The 16,237-nt window shown below is 34.0% G+C and overlaps 1 protein-coding gene across 1 annotated transcript in view; it reads right to left on the minus strand.

The window, feature by feature from the left end:
* Window positions 1-12,170, minus strand: part of SP2353 (EGF like, fibronectin type III and laminin G domains protein pikachurin) — a 404,662-nt gene extending 392,492 nt beyond the window's left edge. The window contains exons 1-2 of the mRNA XM_085943262.1: window positions 12,161-12,170; window positions 11,324-11,440 (exon numbers count right to left, since the gene is read on the minus strand). Coding sequence (XP_085799388.1) covers window positions 11,324-11,440; window positions 12,161-12,170 — 127 coding nt within the window. The remainder of the gene's footprint in view (window positions 1-11,323; window positions 11,441-12,160) is intronic.
* Window positions 12,171-16,237: the final 4,067 nt, after the last annotated feature.

Genomic DNA, 16,237 nt, shown 5'->3' on the forward strand with positions numbered 1-16,237 from the left:
TTGATCGTATTCGCGGGGTATCGATAAAGGCATCTTGGGAAAAGGGTAGGTATTCATAGTTATATCTTATTTCAAAAGTGTTACGAAAATTATATTCTATAAATCGACGTCAAATAGTTAACCCCCGTGAACCTTAACTTTCGGCCTGTCTGGCGATGTAAGTAAGCCATGCTAATGCCAATAGCCTTATTATATTGCAAAAGTTACTGGAAAGTTGGATTAAAATTTACCGCAAATTTCTTCGGTAAAATTCTCACACTCTCTAGTGTAATATTATTATTGTAAGTAATTGATATTTTTGACAATTGAGGTCACATTGTATTAGCCTAAAGCGCTTTGGAACTTTTCCATTAAAAGTCCTCGAATTTAAAGCCTTACGGGAATGTAAACGTGAACTCTTGTATTTTCGCGCTCTTGAATTTGTGAAATACTTGCATGAAAAGCCCAGCGAAAAAAGCTCCATTAAAAATTATTCATTTACTCATATAGCATAAGTGTTTTATGGTAAGAAATTAAGTAATGCAAATTAGAATTTTGGCTCCAAGGCATTATTGAGAACTTCCGGTTAGAATTGCTAACTGTCCTTGACAAAAATATACCAGATAGAGTAATAAAAGAAACTAATTATCAGTAAAGACGGGATAGCACAGTGCAGATGACATAAATAACAGAAAATATCATCAATATGAACTGTCTTACCCTACTGGGTGTGGTATTATAACAGGCTACGGATCTCGAGTGTGAAAAAATATGGGATAAACTGATACACGTATTAAAAACTATATTATTTTCAATTAATTGTCACGTAAATATAATGCGTATTAAATATTTAAGGGCAGTTGAGACGCTTTTTTTAAATTGGGTGTTATACCCTGCTTCACAACCTTGGTTCATGGCGGTGGTTTTTATATTTATATCTTATTACTCAGTTCTTAAAGTTCAAAACCCTTACATGGAGATGGGCTGGACACATAGATTGAAGAAGAGACAATCGTTGGACAACTCTAGTCATCCAGTAGTATCCAAGAAATACAAAGCGTCCGCAAGGTAGACCTAGAAGCCGCTGGATCGATGAAATGATAAAATTCTGCAAAAGTACGTAGCAACGCAATGCACAGGACCGAGAGAAGTAGAATCAGCTTGAAGAGGCCTTCATCCAGCAGTGGATAGATTCAGGCTGATGATGATGATAACTCAGTTCTGTGACACAAATAGATACGAACAGTCCAAATGGATACGAATATTAAATTTAGCACTGTTAGGTCACGCTCAAACCAATAGCCATTGTGGGTGTATCAGGTCGTGAAGAATCATAGGTGTGCATCAGTGATCGTAACTTCAGACCATGTTTCTATGCGTCAATTACATTGAGCTTCTTTACGAGCTGTTTATTGGCGAATTTACAATCTATCTGTAAAGTCGCAAGTGTAATCATCGAACAAGCTAACAAGCAGGTTGTAAACGCTCTACCGAGAAAAGTTGAAAGCCGATGGAAAGCTTTGTGTGTAATCATCAAATCGCATTAGCTGAATCGCCCGCTTTTAAATTCGCCAACAAACAGTTCGTAAAGAAACTCAATGTAATTGACGCTTTAATCACAAAAATCATAGCGTATAATGATAAATGTCTGGGCATATAATATTATTAATATACCCGGAAATCTGCGGGGGTTTGCGATGAAAACGAAGAGTATTTAAGTAATCCATAATGCCACCCCCTCCCTAATAAAAATACACAAATTTAATATTCTATAATAATACGATAGTTTTTATCGAAAATCAAAGCCTCCCCTAATATCTACCCTTTTCCGTATGTGTGCCCATTCTAGATTATAATTCTTTTAGGTTTTTGGATAGCGTGGCCAAGGATCGGAGGAGTATTGCAAAGTAGACAGGACTGGGGAAGATGATTTGACTGTTTTGAGCAGGCCAAGTCCCACCACAGATTAATGCACCATGACTGATCATGGTGATGATTCCTTCAGTGTACGGCCACGTTACACCGAATACAACTTTGAGTGAGTGTAAAACATATAGTTTTATCTTGATATTTAAAATAGATATCACGGTGAAACTATCACAGAGTTTCAAACTTGTAAAAGTTTATCGAGCAGAACTCACTAGAAAACTACTTATTCGAAAATCATTGAATGTCTGATTCAAATCACAAACACGAAGTTTTAATTTAATTTAAATTGATGATTACGTGAGATGGAATACGTTTTCACAAATGGATTTGGTTTGTATTCATTATAATATAACGTTTGAAATAAATAAATAATAGATATGTAATAATATAATATAGTATATACAGAGTACACTGTGACCCGGGGCAACTATTATTTTTTCAAAATTCAAAGCTATGAGTTAGAAAACGAACACTATTTTATTCTGAAGGGAATCGAATTGGTAGTTAAATTGTATTTATATTATCTAATTAGTCAATATGGCAATTTTGTAATATTATATAAAATCGTTGGACAAATTTAGCCATCCAGTGATATCCAAGAGGTACAAAACATCCGCAAGGTAGACCTAGATTGATGAAATGATAAAGTTCTGTGGTAGTACGTGGCAACGCAACACACATGACCAAGAGAAGTGGAATCATCTTGGAGAGGCCTTCATCCAGCAGTGGATAGATACAGGCTGATGATGATGATATGTTGTAGTCTTTACACGGCTCCATATTCCAAGACCCTGTGTTCAGTGTAGGACTTACAATACCGAATGATCTTCCGCACATGATGACGAAGATATTTTTTTTGGCTCTAGTGGTGGATAGATACCTCAGCAATGGATAGATACAGGCTGATGATGATGACATTTACGTGGCAATCTAATGAAAATAATATAGTCTTTAATAGGTATTTAAGTTTATCCAATATTCCTTCACAGTCGAGATTCATAGACTGTTGTAATAAATACCACACCCAGTAGGGTAAGCCAGTTCCTATTAATGATGTGTCATCTGTACCGTGCTATCCCGTCTTTAATGTCAACTAGTTTCTTTTATTACTCTATCTGGTATATTTTTATGATGGTGATAATATAAAATAAATTATTTCAGATTCACAGAATACAGGGGTGACATACATGCACCCCTGAGTTGAGTGAACGTAGATACACATTTTAATGTCAAGATGGGTTCACTCGAAAGGTTGACAAACTAACGTGGTTCTTAAGTATTTGAACTTTCGTCACTAACGCGATCAACAGACCGTGAATATATAGAGTAGTACATACCATTCGCACCATTGTAAAATATATCGTTTCAACTATGCTCGATTTTGTAGAACAAATATTTTTTTTTGTTTTATTATTATTTTCCTGCTTTCGTCGAATATTACGGACATATAAGGCGGAGTTTTCCTCATTTTTTTTACTGCTTTGCGAGCGAGAATGTGATTTAATTTATTCGGCGTCATAAAATAATAAAATTGGCACGCGAATCCGGAAAGTACGGAAAAAGTATTCATATAAACCGTTTCACACAATGATTCCGATGCAAATGATCCCAGAACTCTCATATTCTGATATGGCCAATAATGGTATATAAGATATAAGCTCCCAGGCGCCCAATACCCTCGCGATACCTTGTGAATCTCAAACCCATGCGATGCAGACATACCAGTTGTACGTCTTGCATGTATAAGAGAGAATTAAATAATATTTATACTTTGTATGAGTATTTTATCCAATTGATCAAGTAGACACAATGGCTAAGCAGGACCTATTAAAACCACAGTAACACGTATTAATTTATTTTCAACTTTTCTTATCTTGATCACAAATATGTCAAAATTTTTCGGGTAATTTAATACTGGATTATTTTACCATGTCTTTATTTATTATGATCACTGTATTTATTATTAAGGATAGCATGCAAATAATAAGTCACTGATGTATCAAACTTATTCAATTTGTGTAAGTACTGTAAACTCGATTTTTCAAATATTGTGTTACAAAAATTCATATTTTATCAAAAAATATTTTTACTGAGAAAAAGTGGTCAATATATTATGATTATACTTGGTGCGTAAAATTGTCATATCATTGTAAATGTAAACATTGCCAAGCCTTTCGGACGTTCAGATTTACCTGGAGAATCTATACATTTTCATAAAGATTATGAAAGAATCTCAGTAGACACTCGTCCCCTCATCTGCCCCGGATGAAATATGCGGATAACGTCAAGAGGGACTGACTGGAGAGAGAGACTTCGAGATAGAGATTCTTGAATGACGGTTGTGCAGTCGACCATGGACTTACATGGTCTGTAGTGCCAGGTTAAGATTTCCTTTGACTAATTTGTTCGGTATTAAGACGTCGATAAGTGATATAAGCTGAAGGAGGAGTAACCGAGTCATTTAACTGTCAAACATTCCAACCAAGTCAGCTGGTATGCATCCTTGTTGGGAGGTTAACAGTCAGTTGATATAGCCATATTTTTATTTTCCTTACACTAATAGCTAACATCGATTTAATATGGAGTATGGGTTCAGTACGTTCTGTAAAGGAAGAAAAATAAACTGACAAAATTTTAAATGTTTTCTGGCAGTACCCAATTTAGTTTGAATGACCATAAATTAAAATATTCTATAATATATTTACCAATTAAATCGAAACGTCTGGAGGGTCTATAAATATATGGTGATAAACAACTCAATCCGTGTCAGCATATTGATCGGCGATATTAAGTACCCATTTCCCGCAGTGTCCAATTATAGCAAACTCAGTAGATAGTTGATTGCAATGATTATTTCCGCGATATTCATTTTTCCATATAGTCAGGTATAAATGATGACGCAAACTCCATATTATAATAGCTGACTAAATTATAATAATTATTTCCTAAATATTCTTTTCAAGATAATATTTTGATCGTGAGTACCTACGTTAATAAATAGCGGATCATAATTCATTGGACATGTCATAAAAGTTCCCGGTCTGTTCATATCTCAGTCTCGGAATCGCTCCGCACAACATCTTAGTCTACTGAGATCGGACTTCGGAACAATATCATAAATATTGTAACATAACTACTGTAACATACTCTTGTGCCGACTGTTTACTCTGCAAATAAGACTCTTTCCTCCATCCATCGGAGCAACCACCAAATCTCGACTTCTCATCTCTCTTTCTGACGACCTCTTCACAACATCATGACTCCCATAGTGTTGACTTCCACAAATATAACTAATCACTGGAATCCTTACGCGAAGTAAACTTTCTCAATAACCTTGATAATATGTTTTTTCGCAATGCGTGACCTCTTTTTAGAAAGCATATTATAATAGTATAACAACAGGCATGTAATACCTTTGGTTCCACATTTTTGCCAATTCCACATAACTCTTACTTTTTTTCATTTCAATGATTCGACACGAATATAGCGTTTCTTCTCTTCGATTTTTTTTTTTCACAAATACGTCAATCTCTCTAGTTTTTACTATACACATACGAAATTGTAATAATATATTATACCTACTATACAATCATAGCTAAGGGGGGACATGCTCAGCGTAGGTCAAAATGGAGATTTTGTTCTATTTCCAAAGCATGATCCTGGACATACCTTAAACGTTATAGATAATCTTTTTATATAATTTTGAAGCCTTATTATCTTTTATATTTATTTTAAACATTTGATGACTGAATAAATTATTTTTATCATATAAAATAATATTCTTTTAAACCTCTCGCTCTAATGTTTTAGAATATAGTCATATTTCAGTACATAAATGTACAGTGGTGTTAAGATTTTTTACATTTATTAATTTTATAAAACCATCTGTGTAATTTATATCGACATTATTGTAGTGAAATATTTACGATAAAAAATTGTATTGATAATCTCTGTGATCCCAAATTTGACAAGAATTGGGCATTTTATTATTCAAAAAATGGGCAAAATTAACACATTTGAAGATAATTCTAAAGATACTCATTATAAGCTATGTCTTTGACCATTCAAATGTGATAAACATCCTACGAATAATGATTGCTTTATAATAATTATTGACATAAGAATAAGGTAGTGTTTTTTTGAAATACGCCATTTCTTTTGGCATTCCCCAGTGGTTAAGCTACAACATACGGCCGTAACCATAAATTGACAAACTAGAATTGAAATATTTCACTATAATAATGTCGATATAAATTATACTGATGCGTTTATAAATGCGTTTAAAAATTAATAAATGTAAAAAATCTTAACACCACTGCGCATTTGTGTACTGAAATATGACTATATTCTAAAACATTAGAGCGAGAGGTTTAAAAGAATACTATTTTATGTAATAAAAATACTTTATGCAGTCATCAAATGTTTAAAATAAATATAAAGGATAATAAGGCTTCAAAATTGTATAAATAGATTATCTACAACGTTTAAGGTATGTCCAGGATCATGCTTTGAAAATAGAACAAAAGCTCAATTTTGACCCACGCTGAGCACGTCCGGCCTTAATATACTTCATTATATTCTATCAATGACTAATCTAGTACATGGTAACTAAATATATGACAGTGTAGCTGAAAACAGGACTCGTGGTATGTCGTTGTTCATAATTGATTTCAATTTATTTTGGATTGCGAATTAATTTGTAACAAACTTCACTATTTTTGCACTCGTTATAATTCCCACGAATTTCAATACAATTTATATATACCGAAATATTTATTTACTTTCATAGAGTGTTTTTATTTATTTATTACAACGTTTTTATTAGCTCGTTTTCTTATTTGTCCGATAGTTGTTTATCCAGTACAAATCTTGCAATCGATTTTTAACTAACTTCCCGACTAGCTAGACATTTGAAACTTTTAGAATATACCAGAACACGATTCCAATGCATTCTTTTAATACGTTTAGCCATCTTTACGTAGAATCACTTTCAGTTAATTCCGTTTTGTATGAAAAGTTATTTCGGAAGAAATCCGTAATCAATCCACTATTATTGGTTGCTAAGTGGGTAGTCCTAGCAACTAAATTATTAATAGATACGTGCGTTACTGTGGAAATTAAAATGACATTTCAGTATTCTATATTAATTTGTTTGTTTGTTTGTTTTTTATTTACTTCATATCAAGTACAAGTTTGAGCATATTGAGCATAATAATTGAACAGAAAATTTAAAAACGTTGTATATAAAAAGTTCTTTTCATCTTATAATTATTTTTTTCAATTCAATAATTATATTATATTATAATAAAGATTCATATATATTTAATGAGAATAGCATATAGTCTATTATCAATTATTTTCATGGATATAGTAAATTATCAGATGGAGTGTTTATATAGAGAAAAGCTACCGAGAGTTATATAATCGATTTTCTTCCAAGCTCTGTCAGCTTGGCCTAATAGAATCTCTGATTTGCTTATGTGGCGAATTGCAGGATGCCGATTACATCCTCTGAATTTCAATTGAAAGGAAAGAGCTTCTCACGTTGGTTCAATCCTCAGTTGGACCAGTCGGCCATTGCGGCTTGGTAACGAGAGAAAATTTCTCAGGGTTTAAAATGTTTGCAGAATTTTACGGTGAGCGAGAAAGTCTTTTTTCATCGAGAATTGACCGTAATACATTGTATCTAAGTAGAAATCATGCACACTCTAGTAGGTACACACCAATCAAGGTCTTGGGAAGTTGCTCCTGGAACACGTTCAGCACAATTTTGAAGGTCGCCTAACGTTCGATACGCCGACCTGCTTACCACCACGGGACATCACTGCGTGTAAACCTTTTTCACATGCGTCTTTATTTTTTTCAATAAAATATAGGCACCGTAACTATTCTGCAAACTTGTCCACTTTACTATTGATTTTCTATATGGGGGCTATACTTTCGTAAGTGACTATAACTAATTGGGTGGTGGTAGTAAAGTTGTACCACGTATTTCACCCCTGATTGTATTTACTGGCTATGTTCACTTATCCTATTACGAGAGTACGTACTAAAACTGCCGTCGATTAAAAAAAAATGGCGAATCTGAAAAAAAAAACTATACCATTTCAATTTAGAACGCTTCGTCAAATGGCAGCGCCCGACGGAATAATACGGTACTGAAGTTAACTTGTTCAGTAGGGCTTACGACTTACGGGCGGCTCAAGTCTGGGCAAATATTTACGCAGGGCTTTTCCGTTACGCCATGAATTTTAAGTTTTGTACACAATATACTGTGTTTTCTGCTTACTGGGCCGCAGACATGCTCAATTTACGCTAACGAATAACTCGTAAAATAAGCATTAACTGTTCAGAGCGTCCATAAAGAACTGACTAAAGACTGAATAAAACGCGCTTCAGTCACGATGTCATGAGTGTTTCACCAGTGTTTCCAATTTGACATATTGTGTCGTTCATGTGTGATTGACTTGAAAACTTGAAGTATGTGAGTCGGAGACTGTCAATATTTAATGCGTATAAGCATTGCCCGCTGAAGAAGAAAGCCGATACATTACACGACTGGTCCTACTTTTCGCCCCTCCCGTTGTCTATGGATGACCTGTCATTGTCTATAGAGTGCTCATACTGACGACTGTCGTTTTCACTTGTCGGAGTATTCTTAATTTCAGATTTCTTTCAGATTATTTTAACGTATCTTGGAGACCTTGGAGTTCACCTGATATAGTGGTTATGTGTTACAGTGTTATTAATAATTGGAAGTGATGATCAAAGTAAGTAAACTTCTTCTGTGTATAATAATATCATAATACACTAGGATATTTGTCAATGTGACAGTCGATTCTAAACGACAATAACAAATAACTTATTATTATACTCTTCAGTCATTATAGAATACCAAACTCTGTTTTCAAGTACGTTATCAATAAATAGTATGGCAGTGGACCACTCGTTGCTTGTGCAAAAAGTTATGCTCAGGCTTTATTAATCTAAAGATGGTGGTGGTATAAATAATGACGGATTCAAATGTTAGGCCTGAAAACTACATTTCCATTTCGTCAGTGTCTTCTCTGTGAATGCGTTTGATAAGATTTTTTGTTATTCGTGACTCGAATGACTTAATCATTAAAGACGACACATGACATGTAATTGACACGAAGACTTATATTAAAATTTAAATACCTCGTTTCTCATGACTATTATCAATTACAATTGACAAAAATATACCAGATACTAGATAGGGTACAAATATAAGCTAATTGGCAAAACAAAATATTATAAGTATATAACAAAAATGTCTATAAACCCACACTAAGCAGAAGTAATTGTTTTGCAACAAATAAGTACCTACTGAAGTACTTGAATACAACCAAAATAATATAATCACTTACAAAATTCGGCCTTAATTTAATATCGTACGTTATATTTAATTATTGGTAAGATAAAAATACGTATAAAATTTAAATTCAAATTCAATTATTTTTTTTTACATACTTACAGTGAACATTACAAATTATAAATTTAATACGTTCACTACATTCACTGGCATCACCAATGGCACGTTAGTTCTGCACCTTGGGAAAACAAACAACCGATGCTCCCGATTTCTAAGATAGTTATCAGGGACACACAAGTCAATACCACCAAGAATGGCAGAGTTCTCATTTACACCACGTATAAGTCGTACAAGAGGTGAAGTGAACCTAAGTGAAGTGGAGAGATCTTTTTTCAAAACTTCCCTCCAATTATGTTGAATAAGTTCTTTCATCTTTCACAATGTAAGAGCACATTTTAACTTCTTTCCCGTTCTCTGTGTCCCTCAAATTTGGGGCATTGTAGTGATATACGTGAATGTAATATCACATTTATCGCAAAGCTGTGAATTACTTCTTCCCATGAAAGTATCAAATCTTTTATAGTGTGGCGTGACACGGGATTCAACCCCAGAAATTATAAGCCAACACGTCGCCCATCAGCCATCATGGGAGTACTAAGTAGCTAGATATGTAGTTTAATAATAATTAATATTAATTGTTTTGCGAGTCTCGGTTTAAAACCCCCGTATTGTCAGCGTGGACTACATTATTTTGTGTGACTTATTGGCCACATGCTAGAACATAATGGCAGACTGGCCACTAAACATTAAGCCGTCTTTTTAGATTAACTTTACTATCTGACCAGATTGTGTTAACATTGTTAGTTTTTATCACACACAATTTTAAATAATTAGTAGAGTAACATGAAACACAGTTGAATATTTAAAATTCCTTACAAAGGTATTTTTATATTATGTCACAGCAGAGGTGAAAAAATAAAAAAATACCTACCATACATTTTCATTATTTTATAGTAAAATATGTGTCATTTTAAATCTATGAATCTTGATATATTCTGGGCTCGAAATGGACCGAAGCGCACCGGAGCGCCGTTCCTGTTCGTGAAATCGATAAAATTATCAATCTGTCTCATGAAAAAAATAATTTGACCGTCTTAGCCATAATATAATAGAATATAATAGAACATTTAACACACTTATTTTTATGAAACTAGAATTGAGATCGCAAGGAGCGCCTTTCTCAAAATGAGACGCCTCCTTAGCAATCGAGATCTTAACCTAGGTCTGAGACTGCATATGGTACGATGTTATGTGCTCTCAGTTATTTTCTATGGTATGGAAGTATGGACGCTAAACCAAGAGATGTCACGGAGACTTGAAGCTTTCGAGATGTGGCTGTATAGACGCATCCTCAAAATTCCTTGGACTGACCGGGTGACAAATGTTGAAGTTCTCAATCGAATGGGGAAGGACCGAGAAGTTCTACGTAATATCAAAACCAGGAAACTACAATACCTCGGCCACATTATGAGAGGACAAAAATACAGCATTCCCCAACTTGTCATTCAAGGAAAGATCAATGGGAAGCGTAGCAGAGGACGGCGCCGCATTTCGTGGCTTAAGAACCTCCGTGATTGGTACGAGTGCAGCTCCACCGAACTGTTCCGGGTAGCAGACGACAAAGATAAGATCGCCTTGATGGTGGCCGACCTCCGCTAGGGGATGGCATAATAAGAAGAGAAGATTTTTTATGGAATTATGAACTGAATTATGATTATAAACTATGTAAATATCTTCAGAAAATTGTCGAGCGCTCCGGTTCGTAAACTTTTCCATTTCGAGCGCTGGATACATTTAGATGTGTACTTGATTAAAAGAGGTAAATTATGATTACCTCTCATATACAAATCATATGGATATCATCTGTATGGATGATTTTTGTTGAAAGCTTTGTTTTTTTTTTAATTGTCATATTTATTTTTTGTAATTTGTTCTTCAGGACAGTATCATTCGAATGAAAGCTTTCCTGTTACGAAAATAACGAGTGTAGTATTACTCCGACAAAGTTAGAGGGTTGTTTACCTTGACAACTATATCCATCGACGTGGAGGACATGTCCCGGTCTGCAACCGCACTCGTAAGTTCCATCGTGAAGCTCTCTGCAAAGCTCTGCGCATGGACTTGCGCGACCACAGCGACCTGGAAATTAAGAAAACCACAGTTTAAATAATATTCATGAAACAAGTCTCTAATACCTAGTAATAATAATACATCAGAGAAAAAATCTTATTATCTTGCGGAATTTTTGATATGTAGCTATTATTTTTGTAAGTAACAATTGAAAACATGTCCATATAGACCAGTGGAGCAAATGCATAATGTCTTTAAAATTCAAAATTCGAAATTCAAAATTCAAAATTCAAAATTCGAAATTCGAATGTCTTTATACAATCTGCGATTTGTATAGTACTTATATAATAATAATCTTTTTAGTAAAACTGTATTATTAGATACTGCATTCTAAACACTCATTGGATGCTTATTTCACAAGCTTAAGTTCCCAATGGGAATATTTAAACTTGTTATACAAAACAATAATAATAGATGAAACTATTTTTAGACTCTCAATTATTTCTCTCGTAAAGGGTCTCAAAATCAGTTACCGCATATGTCCTCCACACACTTCAGACCGTATCCGCAAAATAACGCAATGTAAATGTTATTATATTGTGAATTTTCCAGTCAGGTTTTCAGGTCCGGTCTTAGAACGATTTGACCGATTGAGACCAATCGAGTTGCAACTTTGAGCGTAAAATAAATAAAGAAATATTAATAAAATGGCGTGACGTGAAAGGTTGTTTTTTTTTTTTAAATAATCAATAAACTGATTTTAACGCAGGGGGGTTCTATTTATAAAACTCAATCCCATTATTCAAAAACAGCTTCAACATATTTCTGTAATATTTAAAACACATTCAAAATGAGTCTGTCTATATTACCTGTTATTTAAAGTATGATTTTTCCATCATCATATTGCCCTACAAAACAAGGTTTTAGCTGATGAATCACTTAGCACCTACACACTATTATAAGGTTAATATATATTCAATGACGTACCTATATAAATAATTTTATATATCAGATGTAGCCAACTTTTTTGTTGATGTGATCGACTTAAAACTTTCCAAAAAAAAAATATAGTCGCAAGCCATCTACAAAATATACCTACAATTAAAATGTCTCTAAAGACTATTCAAGTGCAGTGAAACGTTCACCAATAATCTCTATTCCTAGCTCTCTCTCTCTCTCAAGTCAGTCATATTCAGTTTTCTGAGTCCCTCTTGATGTTATGTAATATTTTCTTCCGGGGGCGACCCAGGGGCCGAATGCCTACTAGAAGGTTTAGCATATGTATGATTTTTTAGCAGTTGTGACATTTTAGGTTTTTTGAGAGGACTTATTTGCAAGAATTTAAGTGAATAAAGTCACATTGACATAGTAGCAGTGGCGAAGGGTGGGAGGAATGCTATTAAGATCTACTATAAATAGTGCATACTAAACTTTGTCTGTCATACGAATTTGTTTTCATTACAATAAGACTATAATAATTTACAGATGGTGTTGGTTAGTTTTTTAAAATCAATTAAACCCTGCCTCAACCAAGCCATAATAGATAATAGCCAAAAAATACTCATCTACTTATAAAATATCTAAAATTATGCAATTAAATCATATATAACTTTGGATATTTTATAGATATAACAATATCTTATATAGTTTGGTTAGGAGTGGCTTAATGAATTTCAAAAAAATAAGCAACAATATGTGTAATACGTATTCTTAAATTCAACGAAAACCAATAAGACTGAGTGAAAAAGTGTGCACAATTTTTTCGTATAACCCAAAGTACACCAACATTATTGTGGTTTGGTTTAGGCAGGGTTTAATTGATTTTAAAAAACTAACCAACACCATCTGTAAATAATTGTAGCCTTAGTTCAATAAAAACAAATACGTATGACTAACAAAGTTTAATGTGCACTATTTATGGCGGATGTTAAAACTTATTTAGTGCTAACAACGCGATTGGCGCGTTTGCATTATCAGGCCATTAGATATAATTAGGATGATATTTAAATGTGGTTATATTAATTAACAGGTCAGCGGTGATTGTGTTTTAACAGCCTACCTCTACCCTTCGCTACTGGGAAATAGGGACTTCACTTCTTAGTTTATGGTGGCAATCAGCAAGATAGCAACAGAAGCATATTATACCTCTTCAAATATATACGGAAGCGTATCATAGACTCTACGTTTAGGTGCAAGGTATCACCAATTGTAGATGCATGGGAATGTCTCATGGGAAAGTTACCCAAGAAAATAAATTAACATGTTTATAGTCCTTTTTTCTAAAAGCAATAATCAGGTATTATATTATGGATTCTTTTCTAAATGGACCCCCATCTGTAACATTTTTCTATATACGCGTCTCAAGTCTTCACCACTAGTATGGTAATAGCTAAATAATCGCCTTGTAAAAAGTCTTTGCTACTGTTATAAGGATATCACACAATATGTTCTAAGTGTACGTAGTCAAAAACTGAGGACCACGATGTATTTTCGTTGATTGCCTGGGAGTACTATGCAATATTGTCAATTATTCAGCTTTTCTCTTTATGTCTCACATTTTTAATAGGCACTTATTAAAAAAAAAATAAAAAAAAACGCATCTGGCGTATGGTACTAAATCTAGCGGTTTTAGACGCCGCAAACAGCTCAAAAATTATCAGTAAAAAGTAAAAATATTAAATTATATTGTTGTTTTTATTAAAACGCAATTTTTTTGTTTTTTTTTTGTAGTACTTATTCCACTTTTATATAATAGATTAGGACAGGTTTCGTCCGCCTCAGAGGGACATTTTCAACTGAACAAGACAAGTTAACAAAATAAAAGAAATTAAAAATATTAAACCTGATTTTATGCAAAATCAGCACACAGTCCTTTAGCACTCAAAGTCCACTAATAGTCAATCCGTGACACAAAACTGTAAACTTCGATGGAAGTGATAGTTATTGCTCCATACTACGAATGTAATATGGTAAACTGTTTATAGGAACTTTTTATTTTTGCAAACAGGTTACCGTTTTGCATTCAAATCAAAACAATTGTAATTCACAATTTAGTGCTAGGGCCTGAATATAATCACCCTCATTTTGTATATTACCATTGATATAATATATTATATCTACAGTATACACCATTTCATACAATATCTGAACACAAAAATGGGTTCTTTTTCCAGAAAAGGTTATAAACATCTGACAAAAAAATCTAACAATTACCCTTATTGCAATGTAGATAGAGTTCAGTTTTAAGTAAGTATATAAAATATGAATATCTGGCTTTAGGATACACACGCGTTGGTGAGAAACAACATTGACTTTTCTTACAATGCAGGTAGAGTAAAGTTCATCTTTCCAACACTTTATTACTAAAAATAAAATGTATGGCAGACTACTATTTTAATGTCGTTTTTCAAATAAATTGTCCATTTAATAATTCGTCAATCAATGTAAGGTATCTTTCAAATTAAATAAATAATTCTTGCGATATTTAATTGTTTTGCAACAAACTTATTTTTGTTAATTCTACTTTAATTGAGTAATTTACGTTGACAGCAATTTTGTGCTATAAATCCATTTTCGAAACGGTCGTTACTGATACACAATATAGGAAATTTAAATGAAACTTGCATAATTTGTTTGTAAAGTTTTTTTTTAAATTTGTAAAGTTACATTAATTAATGGTAGTGAAACAATAAATTCTTCTTCAATTCGTGAACTCGTTGATAAGTGGTTGTGCTAAATATGGCCGCTTTTCCCCGCCTACCTCAAATACCCAGATATTTTCGCAAGTCAGGGCGACCAGTAGTTACGGGTTATCAGTCGACCGTGACAGTTACTTCAAGACAGCGTACGCACCTAGGCCTGTTAAAGCTAAGACTCTGTCGCGCCGTGATCTGATACGATACGACCAAAGCCACGTTAACCACAGAGTGACTCATCCAAAACACATCTGTTCCACCTTCATTGCCCTAAATCTGAATGTTTTGAGCAAAAGTCGCGTAAATCATCTATCCTGAACATTTCATCACCATTTATCCCAAAACACAAGTGAAACCGTGACCGAATCGTCCGTTTACCAGTGCGTGAGTGGGTGAACACCGAACCAGCTCCAGCGCGCCAGTTCTCTCATCATCAAATGTTAGTGCCTGGATTGAATCACTTTTAGCAAGGAGCGGCACAAGCTGATTTTTTTATTACAGATGGCAGATGAGGACATTCGAGACCTTCCGGGGACCATGGCAAACGAGGCCGGAAGAGATACACTTTTTAATTTCTGAATTGATGTAATAAAAAGAATCAAAATAATAAATGGTGGCATGTAATGATGATTCTTGCCTTTCAGATCCAGTGAATGCAGTCATATAATTTATATCAAGTATATACTCAGAATATCAGTCCTATGCGACATTTCTTTTACCACGGGAAAAACTCGGCTATAAATCGCAGTTCTCAGTTCCCAATGAATACGACGAAATATTCATCAGAATCACCACCGCCTTGCGCTACAAAGAATTTTCCAGGATTTTTGTAAGGTGGTTTCATAGGACCTGGCTGAATTCAAATTAGCAATACCCGATGCGGGTAGACGAATGGTTTTCAATAAGACATATATTATTCTCAGCCGGCACAATTTTCATCTGACATGCATGCTGAGCACTGCATCAAGTTGAATAGTTTGCGTGATAAAGTCCTTATTTTTTGAACTGTCATTTCTTTTTCATTCAGAAAATTTTTTTTTTATGAATGACAGTTGGTAGTACAAGTTCTACGCATTGTGTCAATCTAATGCTAAAAAAATACTTAACTTTCTAGCACAAAGGAGTCCGTGGTAAGCCGCAGCTCTTTTGTAGCGCCCCTATAGCAAAGTTG

The sequence above is a fragment of the Rhyacophila brunnea genome, unplaced genomic scaffold (genome assembly GCF_057557595.1).
Source record: "Rhyacophila brunnea isolate RB1 unplaced genomic scaffold, BYU_Rbru_1.0 scaffold_15, whole genome shotgun sequence".
In the NCBI taxonomy this organism is placed as follows: domain Eukaryota; kingdom Metazoa; phylum Arthropoda; class Insecta; order Trichoptera; family Rhyacophilidae; genus Rhyacophila; species Rhyacophila brunnea.